This window comes from Globicephala melas, chromosome 16 (genome assembly GCF_963455315.2).
Source record: "Globicephala melas chromosome 16, mGloMel1.2, whole genome shotgun sequence".
NCBI lineage: Eukaryota > Metazoa > Chordata > Mammalia > Artiodactyla > Delphinidae > Globicephala > Globicephala melas.
Genome location: NC_083329.1, coordinates 40,621,051 through 40,634,974, shown reverse-complemented (window position 1 = coordinate 40,634,974; position 13,924 = coordinate 40,621,051). Strand labels below are relative to the sequence as shown.

At 32.7% G+C, this 13,924-nt stretch overlaps 1 protein-coding gene and 1 pseudogene across 1 annotated transcript in view; both read left to right on the top strand.

The window, feature by feature from the left end:
• Positions 1-9,672, top strand: part of PCDH15 (protocadherin related 15) — an 807,822-nt gene extending 798,150 nt beyond the window's left edge. Inside the window, exons 33-34 of the mRNA XM_060286024.1 lie at positions 7,575-7,680; positions 8,666-9,672. Of these exons, the coding sequence (XP_060142007.1) occupies positions 7,575-7,680; positions 8,666-9,514 (955 nt within the window). The 3' untranslated portion in view covers positions 9,515-9,672. The remainder of the gene's footprint in view (positions 1-7,574; positions 7,681-8,665) is intronic.
• LOC138842384 (U4 spliceosomal RNA) lies at positions 4,680-4,808 on the top strand (annotated as a pseudogene).
• Positions 9,673-13,924: the final 4,252 nt, after the last annotated feature.

Below are 13,924 nucleotides of genomic sequence, written 5' to 3'. Positions count from 1 at the left end.
GCTTCTTTGTTTTGGGGTTTTAAGTCTATTATTCAATGGGTGAATAAAGATCAACTGCCAACCTTTTCAAAGATAAATTTATTTTTTCCTGAATTATTCTCTCTCAATATTGTGACATTCCCCCAAATTTATTTTTCTAAGGCTATAAATCTAATCTAGAAACTGTTTCTAATTTAGATACTTTTTTTTTTTTAATCAGTCCAAGGCTCATTCCTACCATGTTTGAGCTTGAGCTTTTGAAGAGTTAAAAACAAGTCAGACTATTAGAAAGCTGTGGCTTTTCTTTGTGTTAATTTGATTCTCAGTCCACAAAGAAGATACTGGGCATTCTGGCCAATGGTATTTGGTGAATAATGCTGTAAGTGGTGCTATCAATGAATCACTGAGAAGTTAGTATGGTTTGGCATACAGCTCTTCAGTTAAGAGAATGAAATAAGCATATGACTTAATTGGCTAACAGTTTAGAATTCATACGTCCTAGGTTTTTTGGAAATCAAAATGAATGCATTTAAGAAAAACTGATTTTCAGGAATAATTATAACAGCTAGCAGATTGAATCAGAATATCTCTAACTTCAACTTCCTACCCCTTTAAGTTAATACCTTAACTGCACTAACTCATTAACATCTGTATCATGGAAAATCTATCCCTTCAGTCAAATAGTTGTTCTATTGGCCATTTCAAACAGTTGGTTCATTGGTAGGATTATCTCCCTGAACTTCTCTGTCCGCTTTCCCAATGCTTACTTTAAGATTTATGTTGTATAACTATTCCCCTCAAGAGTTGAGACGCCAAAATTTAAATTGTGTATCTTGTTTTCATCTGGTTAAAGTATAAGTTATCATGAAACAGATCAATAGAGACTCTGTTTTTTGAAAAATATGGGTGAAATGGGGGGCAGTGGGAAATGATCTCTGCAAAAACTGAGGAAGGACAATTTCTTTAATCACAAAAGAATTTCTGAAAACGTGCTTAATGCTTGAGTTCAAGCATTCCACATTTTGGTAAAAAGAAAAATGGGGAGCATGTCTTAAATATAATGATGAATATATTACAACCATATCATTATTTTGTGTGCCCTACCCTTCTTCCTGATTATGTATATATAATATGATTATACCTAATATGACCGGGGAGAAAAAAAGAGGGCCAATTTAAAACAAGGTTAAATTTGCTAAAAAGAATTGTGTGATACTTAAAGTGCTTCAGAACCATAAATGACTCTTTGTACTATGAAGCTTAAACCAAAAAGTTATTTATAGATTTTTATTTATTAAGATTATTAGCTTTGATGTTAATTAAAACAATGATGAAATTAAAGCACATTAATTAATTATGTTCTAACATTAATAGTCAAAATATTATTTAATGCTGTTAGTAGCTATCACATGAATAATAAATCATATCCCAAGGTAACCAGTTTTAAGCTGTGGCCTTATTTTCTTTCTTTTCAATGATAATCTACTTTTTCCACCTGAATTATTTTCTAAACCTTTTTCTATTTTACTTTCCTTTGGCAGCAACAACAACTGCTGAGGCCTTCTCTCCTTAAACCAGAGGTATCAATTTTCTTTTTCTTTTCAACCTTCACTGAGTCTTGACAATACTTTATGTGACTCTGAGGTCCATCTAACATGTGGGCAGAGTGGGTGGCTGCCAGTATGGCATAATTTTACAAGGAAGAGAGGAGGTGGTTTTAAATTAAAACAAATAAGCAAATAAATAAGCAAGCAAATCACCTCTCTGCTGTTTTCTGGTGACTGAAATTCCAAATTTTTAGCTTCACTCTCTGGGAATTAGATAAATAAGACCTTTGTTCCTATTAAAAACAAGCAAGCATTAAATGAAGCGAGTCATGAACCTGATCTGTCAGTTATCTGAGTGAATCTAGATTCATCAGAACTGTTCTTGAGATCAGACTTAGGTTAGGCAAAGTCTGAAGAAAGAACGCTGACATCTGTGCTAAAATAACAAAGGTAGAAATTGGGTTGTGATAAACAGACTTTGATCATTGAAATGTGATTCAAAATACTGCCTTTGGGCACATGTCTATTTTAAGATGCTTATGACATTTTCTTCTGAAAGAAGAAAAAAAGATATTTGGAGTTATATAATAAATGCATATGATTTTTATTTATTTATTATTCATATATACTTCCTAAATAAAAAACATATATATTAAAGTTAATTTTAAATATCTCCTTACTTTGGAAAATTTAGTATTTTCTAAGCTCCACTTAAAAAATTATTCCTTTATTCCTATTTCTCAACAACAGAATCTTAACTTTGCTAAAGACAGGCATTTTGTGGTTAGAATTTACTCCCCCAAATCATCGGGAGGTTGAGTGACAGGAATATTCAACTTTTATACATTTTATCAAAAATTTCCATGGAGACTTCTCCATAAACTGTTGAATCTGATAACTCAGAGTTAAAATCCAAATGCCAGTTACCTGATGCAAGGCCTTAGTCAAGCTATGTATCCTCCTAAGCATCAATTTCATCTTTTATAGAATGTTGGCAGTAATATTTCATATATAAGCTCCTAGCTCAGCAACTGGAACATAGTGGGAAGAAATTCAGTAAATGGTAGTTATTTTTCTTGTTTTGTTTGCATCAGTATAAATTTTTATACTTTGATCAGTAAGAAACTAGGTTAATTCTATGTGTGTGCAGTCAGCAAAAATGAATTTTTAAAATAACATTAAGCATTTGATCTGCCCATAAAAGCACCTTTTAGTAAGCCACTTAGCATGATTTTCTAAACTCTAGGATTTACCTAAGTGGATGGCAACAGGGACTGTGTGGAACAGCAAAAAAGGCTAATATTACACTCTTTTTTAGGGCTGACTTAAGGAGCTTAATGGTCACCAAGTCCTTCCTCCATTTTCTTTTTTTCTGGGTGGTATAAGTATCCAAGACCAACCCTTCAGAGTATTCCCTTCTACCAGCTCCTGTCTCTCCCTACAGAATACAGAGTGACAGATTAAATCTATGATTGAGTTTTCTGGGCTCTTTCCCAGGTGCTCTATCCTTCTATTGTATTTTTTAAAGTCATTTGATGCCAGATATATATTGTAGCTAGCAAGAGCTAAGTTTCATTTACTGTTCAGAGAAAAAGAAAAAGTACGTGTCTGTAAATTGATTCTTTTAAAATCTGAAATCCACTCAGTCGCATTATGTTTCCATAAATATTTTTCATTATTGCTAAAAGTTATTAGAATTCAACTTCAAAACCTTTGTTTTTTTTAATTGTTGTAAGAACACATAACTTGAGATCTTTCTTAGATTTTTAAGTTCACAATACAGTATTGTTAGCTATAAGCAGAATGCTGCACAGCAATCTCTAAACATTTTCATCTTGCTTAATTCAAACTTTAGACCTGTTACATAGCAACTCCACATTTCCCCCTCTCGCCATCACCTGGCAACCATCATTTTACTTTCTGCTTCTCTGAGATTGACTATTTTAGATACCATATGTAAGTGAAGTCATGCAGCATTTGCCCTTCTGTGACTGGCTTATTTCACTTAGCACAGTGTTCTCAAGTTTCATCCATGTGGTAGCATATGGCAAGAGTTCCTTCTTTTTTTTCTTTTGAAGGCTGAATAATACTCCATTATGTACCACATTTTCTTTATACATTCTTCCATTCATGGACTTTTAGGTTTCAACTTCAAAATCACTTGGCAGTCTTTGCTCAGTCTCCCTATGTATTAGATAAAACATACATTGGTCAAGTAGTTAAATATTACTTCTGAGACCTATTTGCTTCATTTAAACCAGTATAATTACGTTGGGTTTTGGATGCCTCAGAAGACTAAGCCTACCAATATGAAACGTGTATTTTTTAAATTTTTTAAATTTGTATTTTTTAAATACACGTTTTAAAAACGTGTATTTTTAAAATTTGAATAAGTCAAACTTAGACTTTAACTTTGTCCCAATTTCTTATTGGTCTGAATTGGCTTCCTACAATAAAACTTTTCCTATAATAAACATTTTTATTGGAAATAAAACTGCAGACATAAAATCATATAGTGCAGCAAAATGAATTTTTACAGCATGCTCATGCCCTACTAGCTCTCCGGTAGCCCCTCCATGTTAACACTCAGATATTATTTCTCCTTTCCCTAACCACTCACCTAGCTTTTTTCCCAAGATAAATATTTAATACGTATATTTAATTTCAGCTTTATCAACGTATAAGTGACAAATTAAATTGTAAGATAATTCAAGTGTCCATTGTGGTGATTTGACATATGTATACACTGTGAAAAGACTAACGCATCCTTCCTCACATATTTATCTTTTTTTAAATTATTTTTTTGGTGAGAATATTTAAGTTGTATCCTTTTAGCAAATTTCAGTCATACAGTACAGTGTTACCAACTGTAGTCACCATGTTTTATATTAGACGCTCAGACCTTGTTCATCTTATAGCTGAAAATTTGGACACTTTCACTAACCTCTCCCTATTTACTCAGCAACCACTTTTCTACTCTGTTTCTATGAGTTTGGCTTTTAATTTGGTTTTTTATTTTCAGATTCCACATATAAGTAATACCATACAGTATTTGTATCTGTGTCTGGCTTGTCTCACTTAGCATAATGCCCTCAAGGTTCATTTCATGTTGTCGTCACAAATGGCATGAGTTCCTTCTAAATATAGCCATTTATTGCTCAGTAGTAGCAATATTGTAGCCAATGAGGTTTTTCCGAAGTGGGATTACTGCCAATTGAAAACTTTTTACCTGGCTTCTAACACCCAGATTGGTTTGTCTGTTTTTGAAGTTTATATAAATAGAATAATATAGAATCATGTTTCATTTTGTACCTGACTTCCTTTGCTCATCATTCTGTTGGGGAGATTCATCTCTGCTATGTGATGTAGTAGTGTGCTTATCTCATGGACTTTTGCATCAGTTCCAGTTTTGGGCTGTTACAAATGATGCATTTTGGTGAACAATTTTACATATATATGTTGGGCACGTAGACTGAACTAAATTGAATTTCTGTGAAAAGAGATGCATATATTTGACTTTGGTATTATTCCCAAACATTTCCCAAATGGTTTTGCTAATTTATAATCCCTCCAGAAGTATATGAGAGCTCCATGTCCTTGATGCAAGATGGTATTGCTGATCTATCTATCTATCTATCTATCTATCTATATATTACTTTTAGTTAATCTTGTGGGTAAACTGAATCCTTTTTAACATCAAAACTGGATTCCTTTGCAGTTAATTCACAAAGTATTTGTAACCGCAAATGCATCAGAGAGTATATTTAGTAGAGTAATTGCAAACTTATAAAAATCTAGGGAAGTGATGTAAATGAACAGAGTTTATTCAATGTAAAAATAAAAAAGAGCAGATGGGGCATCCTATTGTGACTGGGGGTGTAGATGTAAAATAGTCTGGTGGAGAATACAGCAGTAACCAGGAGAAAACATGATTGCTTTAAGGAGTAGTACCACCAACTAAATTCATGACGTGTAAAAATACGAGCCCAGTGTTGCCATCTTTTTATTTTTTGAGAGAAATCAAAACTCAGATCTTTAATAGCATTTTCTGATGAGCATTTGGGCAACTAATCACTTTTTTAAAATGATATTTGCCAAACAAAGCACAAGTGAAGTCTATTGTACATTTCCATCATGCAGGCTGTGAATTTCCACACTTTTTAAATGATATATTAGTGTCCACAGAGGACTTTTTTTCCTAACTAATACTATACCTGGATCAACAAAATTAGTTCTTATGAATAGTAGATGATCTTAGAAATAAGCATCCACTGGTTTTCCTATGTATACCTATACGTTTTCCTTCTTCCCTTTTCTTACTTCATTGCAAATTAATTTGGTTAAACCTTGGCAGTTCAATTTATTTAAACGTTAAAATGGAGTTAAAGAGGAAAATACAGTGAAATTGAATTTAATAGTTATTTAAAGCTAGTTCTATATGTATGTCTCAGGAAAAATATCTTTCCATAAGTGTAGAGTGACAAAAATCAATATTGTCTGGAATTTAGAACTGGAAACCTTGAAAGGGCCTATTGTCTGACAAATTTCTTTAAAAAAAATTAAATTCAGAATTAGCAGTATGTTTTAAAATGTAAATATCCTTGGGCTATATCGCATATTAGCACATTTTTTATTAATGTATAAATGATTTTCAGATTCTTTCATAAGAATAGCATTTGGTGAATGGGAGAGCTCTAGATACTAGAAAATTGTTATCAGGATGATGAAACAGTGCTGAAGATAATGTTATAATTTTCTTCAAGGCTAAAGTCTATTAGTAATGTGTTAACTAGATTGAAATATTAACTGTCTATTGATAGTTTTAAAAATTATCTAAGAACAAATGGTATGCTTATCTGTTATCTTTAACAGGTTTACCATTAGACAAAATTTACTTTCCCCCTCCTCAGTTCTAATAGCATAACTTAATTTTGTGTAAGAGTTACAGCCAAATATATATATATATATATATATATATATATATATATTTGAATATGTCTAACATTTTTAATTAAAGTTATTTTGACAGCAGTGTTTTGAGTCATCGAATACTAGGTCTGGAAATCTGACATTGAGCTGAAATGTGATAAGAATTTATTTTCAAATGCGATTTCTCTTTTTGAATAATAGGAGTTATCCATGGAGTCTGGAATTGATCCTGGCCAGGAATATGGACAAGATTATTACAGTTATGAGCATGGGTACATCTTCAGATTTTTTATCCAGTATCTTAATATTTTTATGAATAAGGTGTTATTAAATGATTATTATTACTAGCATTTTTATGAGTGTCATTTCATCAGTTTCATTTTTGAAAATGAGTTATGTATCTAGTTTTAGCTTCAATCAAGTTTAACCATGTTTCTATATTGAATTCTGTTTTGATGTTTATATTGATATTGGCTACAACTTGAAAAATGCAATAAAATTATTCAAATTATTTAAATGAGAAATAGAAGTCAAACATATTTGCTCAATTCCTGAATTCACCATTTCTTTCATATGAGATATTTAATATTTTATCTAACCAATCAGCCTCAAGATTTGCCCAAGAGAAACGAAGAAAACATACTTTAGAATCCGGTAATAAGCATTTCGAAAGTCAGTTCTACACACATAAGTTAACTGCTTTCTAAACATACAGTAGAGGAAAATAAAGACCATTACAGATCACATTTGAAGCAGATTTTTACTATAAACTTAGAGAATTTATGTTTTGAATAAGCTATCATACTTTCAGAAAGAACCAATTTGGTGCCCTAAATTCTTCAGTTAAGGAAAAATATTCCTTTCTCTTTAGTCTCTCCTAAAACTTAAATCTGAAATAACTCTTTTTCTTGTTATTCCAGGGTACCATTATGGCAAAAGTCATTGGTCATCAGGTTGTAGTTCTTTCTCTATGATTTTGTAACTAGTTTACAAGGAGCCCAACAGGTGCTGTATAAATATCTGTTGATTGAATGATGAAGAAAAAGAAGAAAACAGAGATCAGTCATGGTTATACAGATCAAATGAAAAACTGCTTAAAGTTGTAAGTTTCTGTTACAGGTATGAAATGCCTCAATATGGAAGTCGCCGTCGTTTGTTACCAACTGGACAAGAGGAATATGGTGAGGTGGTTGGCGAAGCTGAGGAGGAATATGAGGAAGAAGAGGTAATTACTGTAATTTTTTAATGGAATATTAATATTTCAAGAATAATATTTTTTAGCCCTATTTGAATAGCAGGCTACAAAACATTTCAAAATTTCAGAAATCCTATTCACTTAGTAGTTGATTTCCATAGAACAATTTAATAACGCTAACCATTCCATTGCCTTGTCTACAGAAAGAAATTTTTTATAAGTTTATTTATTTCTATAAAACATTAAACACTTGGAATAAAGCCACAATAAAATTTATATTTTATAAAATCCTAAATGTTATTCCATAAAGATATTATAATCAAATATGTTAAAAAGTATTTTGCAAAACAAAATGCTCCCACATTGTCTAGCAAACCTAAAACTCAAGAAAGTACAATATCAATCTTTTAATTAAGAGAAAAATAAAACCACCAGTATTCTTAATGGAATTACATCATTTAATTCATCTATATCAATTCTTATACTTTGCCTGAAATATTTATTTGGAATACTTATCCAAAAATTTTAAAGAAAAAAGTTTTAATGTCACTGTACTTTTACCCTGTTCAAAATTTTACAAATAGTCAGATTTTACATTAGCTATTCAGATAAGCTATCATAATTTCCTGATTGCTTAAAATTTTGTTAAAGCAAATACATAAAACTATTAATCAAAGTCTAGGGATGGGAGAGGGAAGAGGTAATGATTAATTTTCTTTCTCCTTTGATCTAAGGTGCAAAATAAATTTTGAGTAAGAAAAAATGAGAAAGCATTAAATTTTGGTATTATAAGGTAAAAGCTAAAATAAAATAATTTACATTTCCTTGAACACCTTCTGCCTATATGCAGTGGGGATAAACAGTAGGGAATTGTGTGATTGTTCTATGAAACCAGTTTTATAACTTGCATGAAGCTGTCAGCCTGCAGATTCACTCTTGCTTAACTTGTGTGAGACATGGTCACATAATAACCATTCCCCAGCTGACACTTCAATTGCATTTTCGTGATTTTCAGGAAAAGGCAAAGAAAGTTAAAAAACCAAAAGTTGAAATTAGAGAGCCTAGTGAGGAGGAAGAAGTAGTTGTCACTATTGAAAAGCCACCAGCAGCTGAGCCAACATATACGACGTGGAAGAGTGCCAGGATATTCCCCATGATTTTTAAGAAAGTTAGAGGACTAGCTGATAGAAGAGGCGTCATTGACCTTGAAGATGAAGAGTGGCAGAGACGCCTTGAGGCAGAAGATAAAGATTATTTGAAACTAACACTGGACCAAGAGGAAGCTACAGAAAGCACGGTAGAGTCAGAGGAGGAATCCTCAAGTGACTATACTGAATACAGTGAAGAGGAATCCGAGTTCAGTGAGTCTGAGACGACAGAAGAGTCTGAATCAGAGACACCCTCTGAGGAGGAAGAAAGTTCTACCCCTGAATCAGAAGAATCCACGGAGTCAGAAGGAGAAAAGGCAAGGAAGAACATTTTTCTTGCAAGAAGAAGGCCCATTGCTGAAGAGGTCCAGAAAATCAAAGATAGAAAAGAGGAGCTACCTGAAGAGCCAGAAGAACGGAACGTGGAAGAAGAGGAGGAACGCCCAGCAGAACAGGAAAGTGAGCTGGCCCCTGTGGAAGAGCCCACGGACCTCGAATCTCAAGACATCACTGAGGAGGGCAGTGCAGAATCAGCTTCAGTGGAAGGAGGTGTGGAAAGTGAGGAGGAGTCAGAATCAAGTATGAGTAGCAGTAGTAGTGAAAGTCAGTCTGGAGGTCCTTGGGGCTTTCAGGTGCCAGAGTATGACCCAAGCAAGCAGGCAAACGAAAAGAAGCCTCCAGGAGCAAGCTCAGAAGGTTACAACACAGCACTTTAAAAGAGATCACAGTAGGTGAAAGTTTTGCAGTGATGAGTGCTCTTGTGTGCAGTGCCTTCTGTGTGTTCTCTGAAATGACACTTGAAGGGGAGGAAATTGATCATAATTCTTATCTGACTTAAGATTTAGAAGCATGCCAGAGAAGTGAATATATATGCTATCCAAACAGATTTGTATATCAGAATAGGGTAAATCTGACTGATCTTTCCTATATTAGTAATTCAGAAGACATGCAATCAGTTAATCAGTATTTAATATTTCATAGTGTGATTTCTGTTAATGCAATGTGGCATTATGTATTGCCAGTAATGCTCTGACTACTGGAATGGACTATATGAATATATATATATATATATATATATATATATATAGACACACACACACACACATATATATATATAGTGGTTTTGTATCATCTTAAATCCTTAGGACAATATGTAATAAATAAGATCTCTACAAGACTACTTTTGCATATATGTACATTTCAGATGGCAAACATATTATCAAAAATATCATGAACATGTTCAATTAGGTTTATAGCTGGCAGTTTCAAATATTAGAAGTTAAATGATATAAATTTAAAAAAATAAAAGTTATTACCATTTCCCTTCTGTTGTGGATAGGAATTAAAGTGGATTTAGAAAAAAATTGAATTGTAACAGTTATAAATTTTTTTTCTGGGTAACATAATAATTTTGAAATATATATCTGGAAATCCAAAATCATGGCTTACTTAGTGCAACATGTTGGTACTTTACATATCCCAAAAATGGCAATACTATTTTAAGAATAACCAAGGAGTTTTTCACCTCTGCACCTTGTCATTTCTAATGTGGATTGGTAAAAGAAAAATAAATTTGTGAAAATTTCCATTGTGTTCCAGTTGCTTACTAAAGGAAAATTTACAATCATTAGTTTTCTGTTTTGTGTATTACAAAATAAATTGTGCAGGATGGGAAGATATTTTCTTTTAAGTTAACATATATTTAAATGGATGACCCAGAAAACCAGGACACTTCAAGTGAATAAATGCATTAAATTATACAAAAAGTTTGGCTAATAATGGAGGATTAATTAAGAATTACAATATTGTGGGTTTAAAAATATCTTTAAAATATTGGGAATGGAAGTATTAGCATGAACAGAATATACTAATAATGCTGGGTTTTTCCTTTCAATTTAACATTCCTGAAAAGTATAGCAACTGTCAAAGAACGGATCAGATTCTTAAATATAACCAGTATACTTTTTTTTCATAGTATAGCAGTAATTTGATCTAAAATAATACAAGTACTTCCTGAAATGTATACTTTCCAATCTACCAAAATTTTTCAGAAGTTATTAAGCTCTCAAACCAATGAAGAATTTGTGGAAGAGAAACTGATGTTAATAAAAAGGTTCTTCCCTCTACCTCTTGGGTTGTTACTTTTGATAGCTTTCTGTCAAAGGTTTTGAATTTTGCAGGCATTGTACTCTTTACCCTTTTAATTCCTTTGATAATGATTCATGCTTTTTTATTTTGACAGTGGGCAAGAAAAAGAATGATAAAGTTAGTTGTTGATCGAGAGTATGAAAGTAGCTCAGCTGGAGAAGACAGTGCTCCTGAATGTCAGAGAAACCGTCTTCACAACCCCAATATCCACAGTAATATCAATGGCAATATATACATTGCACAGAATGGCTCTGTGGTGAGAACCCGCCGTGCCTGCCTCACCGATAACTTAAAAGTTACTTCCCCTGTTCAATTGGGGAGGCACTTTAAGAAACTAGACAAGTTGGCAGTGACACATGAAGAGAATGTCCCCTTGAACACATTATCAAAGGGGCCATTTTCTACTGAGAAAATGAACACAAGACCAACTCTGGTTACATTTGCCCCTTACCACGTGGGGACTGACAGTACAACAGTGAAGCCTTTGGGGAACAGGCTGAAAAGCACAGTTGAACAGGAGTCCATGGTTGACAGTAAGAACATCAAGGAGGTTCTGGACTTCCATAGTGACCACACACAGTCAGATGACGAGGAGCTTTGGATGGGTCCCTGGAACAACCTCCATATACCAATGACAAAACTGTGACTGATTTTTTTTTAAGTTATTTTGTTTTTACTTCAGTTTTTAATAAACTGCCCTTTTTATTGTCACTGAGAAAACAACGTATGGGATTTATATCATGCACACAAGCTAAAACTTTGAACAGTAGGCTTTAAAGTTTAAAAAGAGACAGATTTACACTCACATTTGTATCAACTAATTGTTCTTCCCAAATATCTTTTTGGACAGACTCTCAATTCACTATATAACGTCATTTAAACATTTAGCTGTTTTTTGGGGCCTTGAAATGTTTTTCATTTTAATAAAGAAGAAATAATATTTACTAAATAAGCATTTATATTTTGTTGATTAACATAGATTACTTTTCATCTCTAGCTTCACAGAACTTGTTTTGGTGCATGTAATTTTACTTTTCATAAAAAATGGGAAAAATTTATATTAGAGGATTTTACAGGTAACGGTTTTATACAGTTGCTGTCTATACCATCCTGATTTTTTAAATGAAAGACTGAATTACAAAGAGTGATAGTTAATGTGGGGACCTTCTGTAAATTATGTAGAATCATGGGCCTATTTTCCTTATTGTCCAATAGAAAGTTTTTCAAATTTTTCGTATGTATATGTTGACCTATTAAACAACACTTGAAGTCATATCTTTTTTATAAATATCATTTACAATTTTCCCTGGTGTGCGCCCCACACTCTGTAAACACTCTAACCATACTAATCATAATAGGCAATTTAGTGTAGCCATTTGAAGTTAAATAATTATTTGGAGCATCAGAGCAAAAGCTTCCTGAGGCAAGAAAGGGTCAAATAGGCAGTAATGCATCTAGAGCCACAATTTCAGTATGGAAGGTATAGTAAGATCAGAGAAGTCTCACATTAATGCCACCAAACATGAATATTTTATTAACTCAGTATAAAGGAATTTGGCAGGGTCAAGAACTTATATAATATGTGAAATGCCAATAAAGGCTGTAAATTCATAGCTTCAAACATATTATAGTATTTTACTTTTCCCAGCTCCAGTTTATTCATAAAATATTTAATGCACATAGTATGTGCATAAAATGTAGACCAGAAAATGATCGCCTGGGTCCATCCATTTTTTTAATCAAAGAACCCAGTCTTGATTTTTCACCATTGAACAAAGCACAGTGTTTCACCATTAACAGAAATGAAAACAAAATATCCTTTCAGAAAAAAATCCCCCAAACTTGCCTTGTGTGTTGCATTCTCTCCAGATATAAAAAGGATGAAGCAATATAATTTAAAAGAATTCAGAATTTCTTATGGCTTAGTATTTTATAGATGTAGCTCACCTCAAATTTTGCACAGTATTGACCAAGTTCAGATTTCAATAAAATTCTGTCATGCACGCTTATTATATGGTTGAAAGACTGAATAATGTGTTACTATCTATTTCTCTCCTACATAGTTCATATTTTAAAACTTGTTTATTATAATGCTATTTCCTTATTTCCAAAGTGAACAAATTGTATGTAACTTAACTTACATGAGTAGTATGTTTTAATTTCAAATTTCAAAAAGTATTTGAGATCGAATACAGTAACATCTCATTTATCTGACATTATTGGAAATTAATGCATTCTACACTCTTGCCAGAAAAACTATCAGCATTAACTGGGAGCTTATTAGAAATGTAGAATCTTGCCCACACCCCCAGGTCTGCTTAACAAGAATCCATGTTCTCACAAGATCCCAAGGTGGTTTCTATGCATATTAACTTTTGAGAAGTAATTACCATTAACACCATTGAACTCCAGGGCTTACTCCTTGAAACACCAAAGCAATTGTTTTTAGTTTAAAATATTTTGGATAGAAGTTATATTAAGCATATTGTGTTTTCCTACGTGCTCAATCAGAAATCACTAAATATAAGTTAATAATTTCCTGATGTCCCAGGGTCATCTCAATTAGCATCCTGGTATTCTTTCTGCATATAGATTATGTTGGGTTTTTTTTCTTTCTCCAATTTCATGCTGTGATATTTAACTAATTTTGTCACTGCCTCTCTCTAAAATTCATCTTCCAGTTTACTTTGAATCTTCTGGTGAGAAAGTTTGTGTCTTTCTTTGTTTTCCTTGTTATTGAAAAATCATTAAAACCTAAGATAGGGATAAGGTATGTGGATTCAAGCAAAAGTGATTCTAAGAAGCTTTTCAGGGTCACTATTGGGATCTGAGCACTGTTCCTGAAATCTGAAAGTTGGCAGAAGACTAATACCCTGATATATGAAATGTCGCTGTATTTTCATGTTCAGTTTTTACAAGGAAATATGCAAAATATTTCCAGCTACTTAGCAGACATATTTCAGCCATTTCAAGTTGAC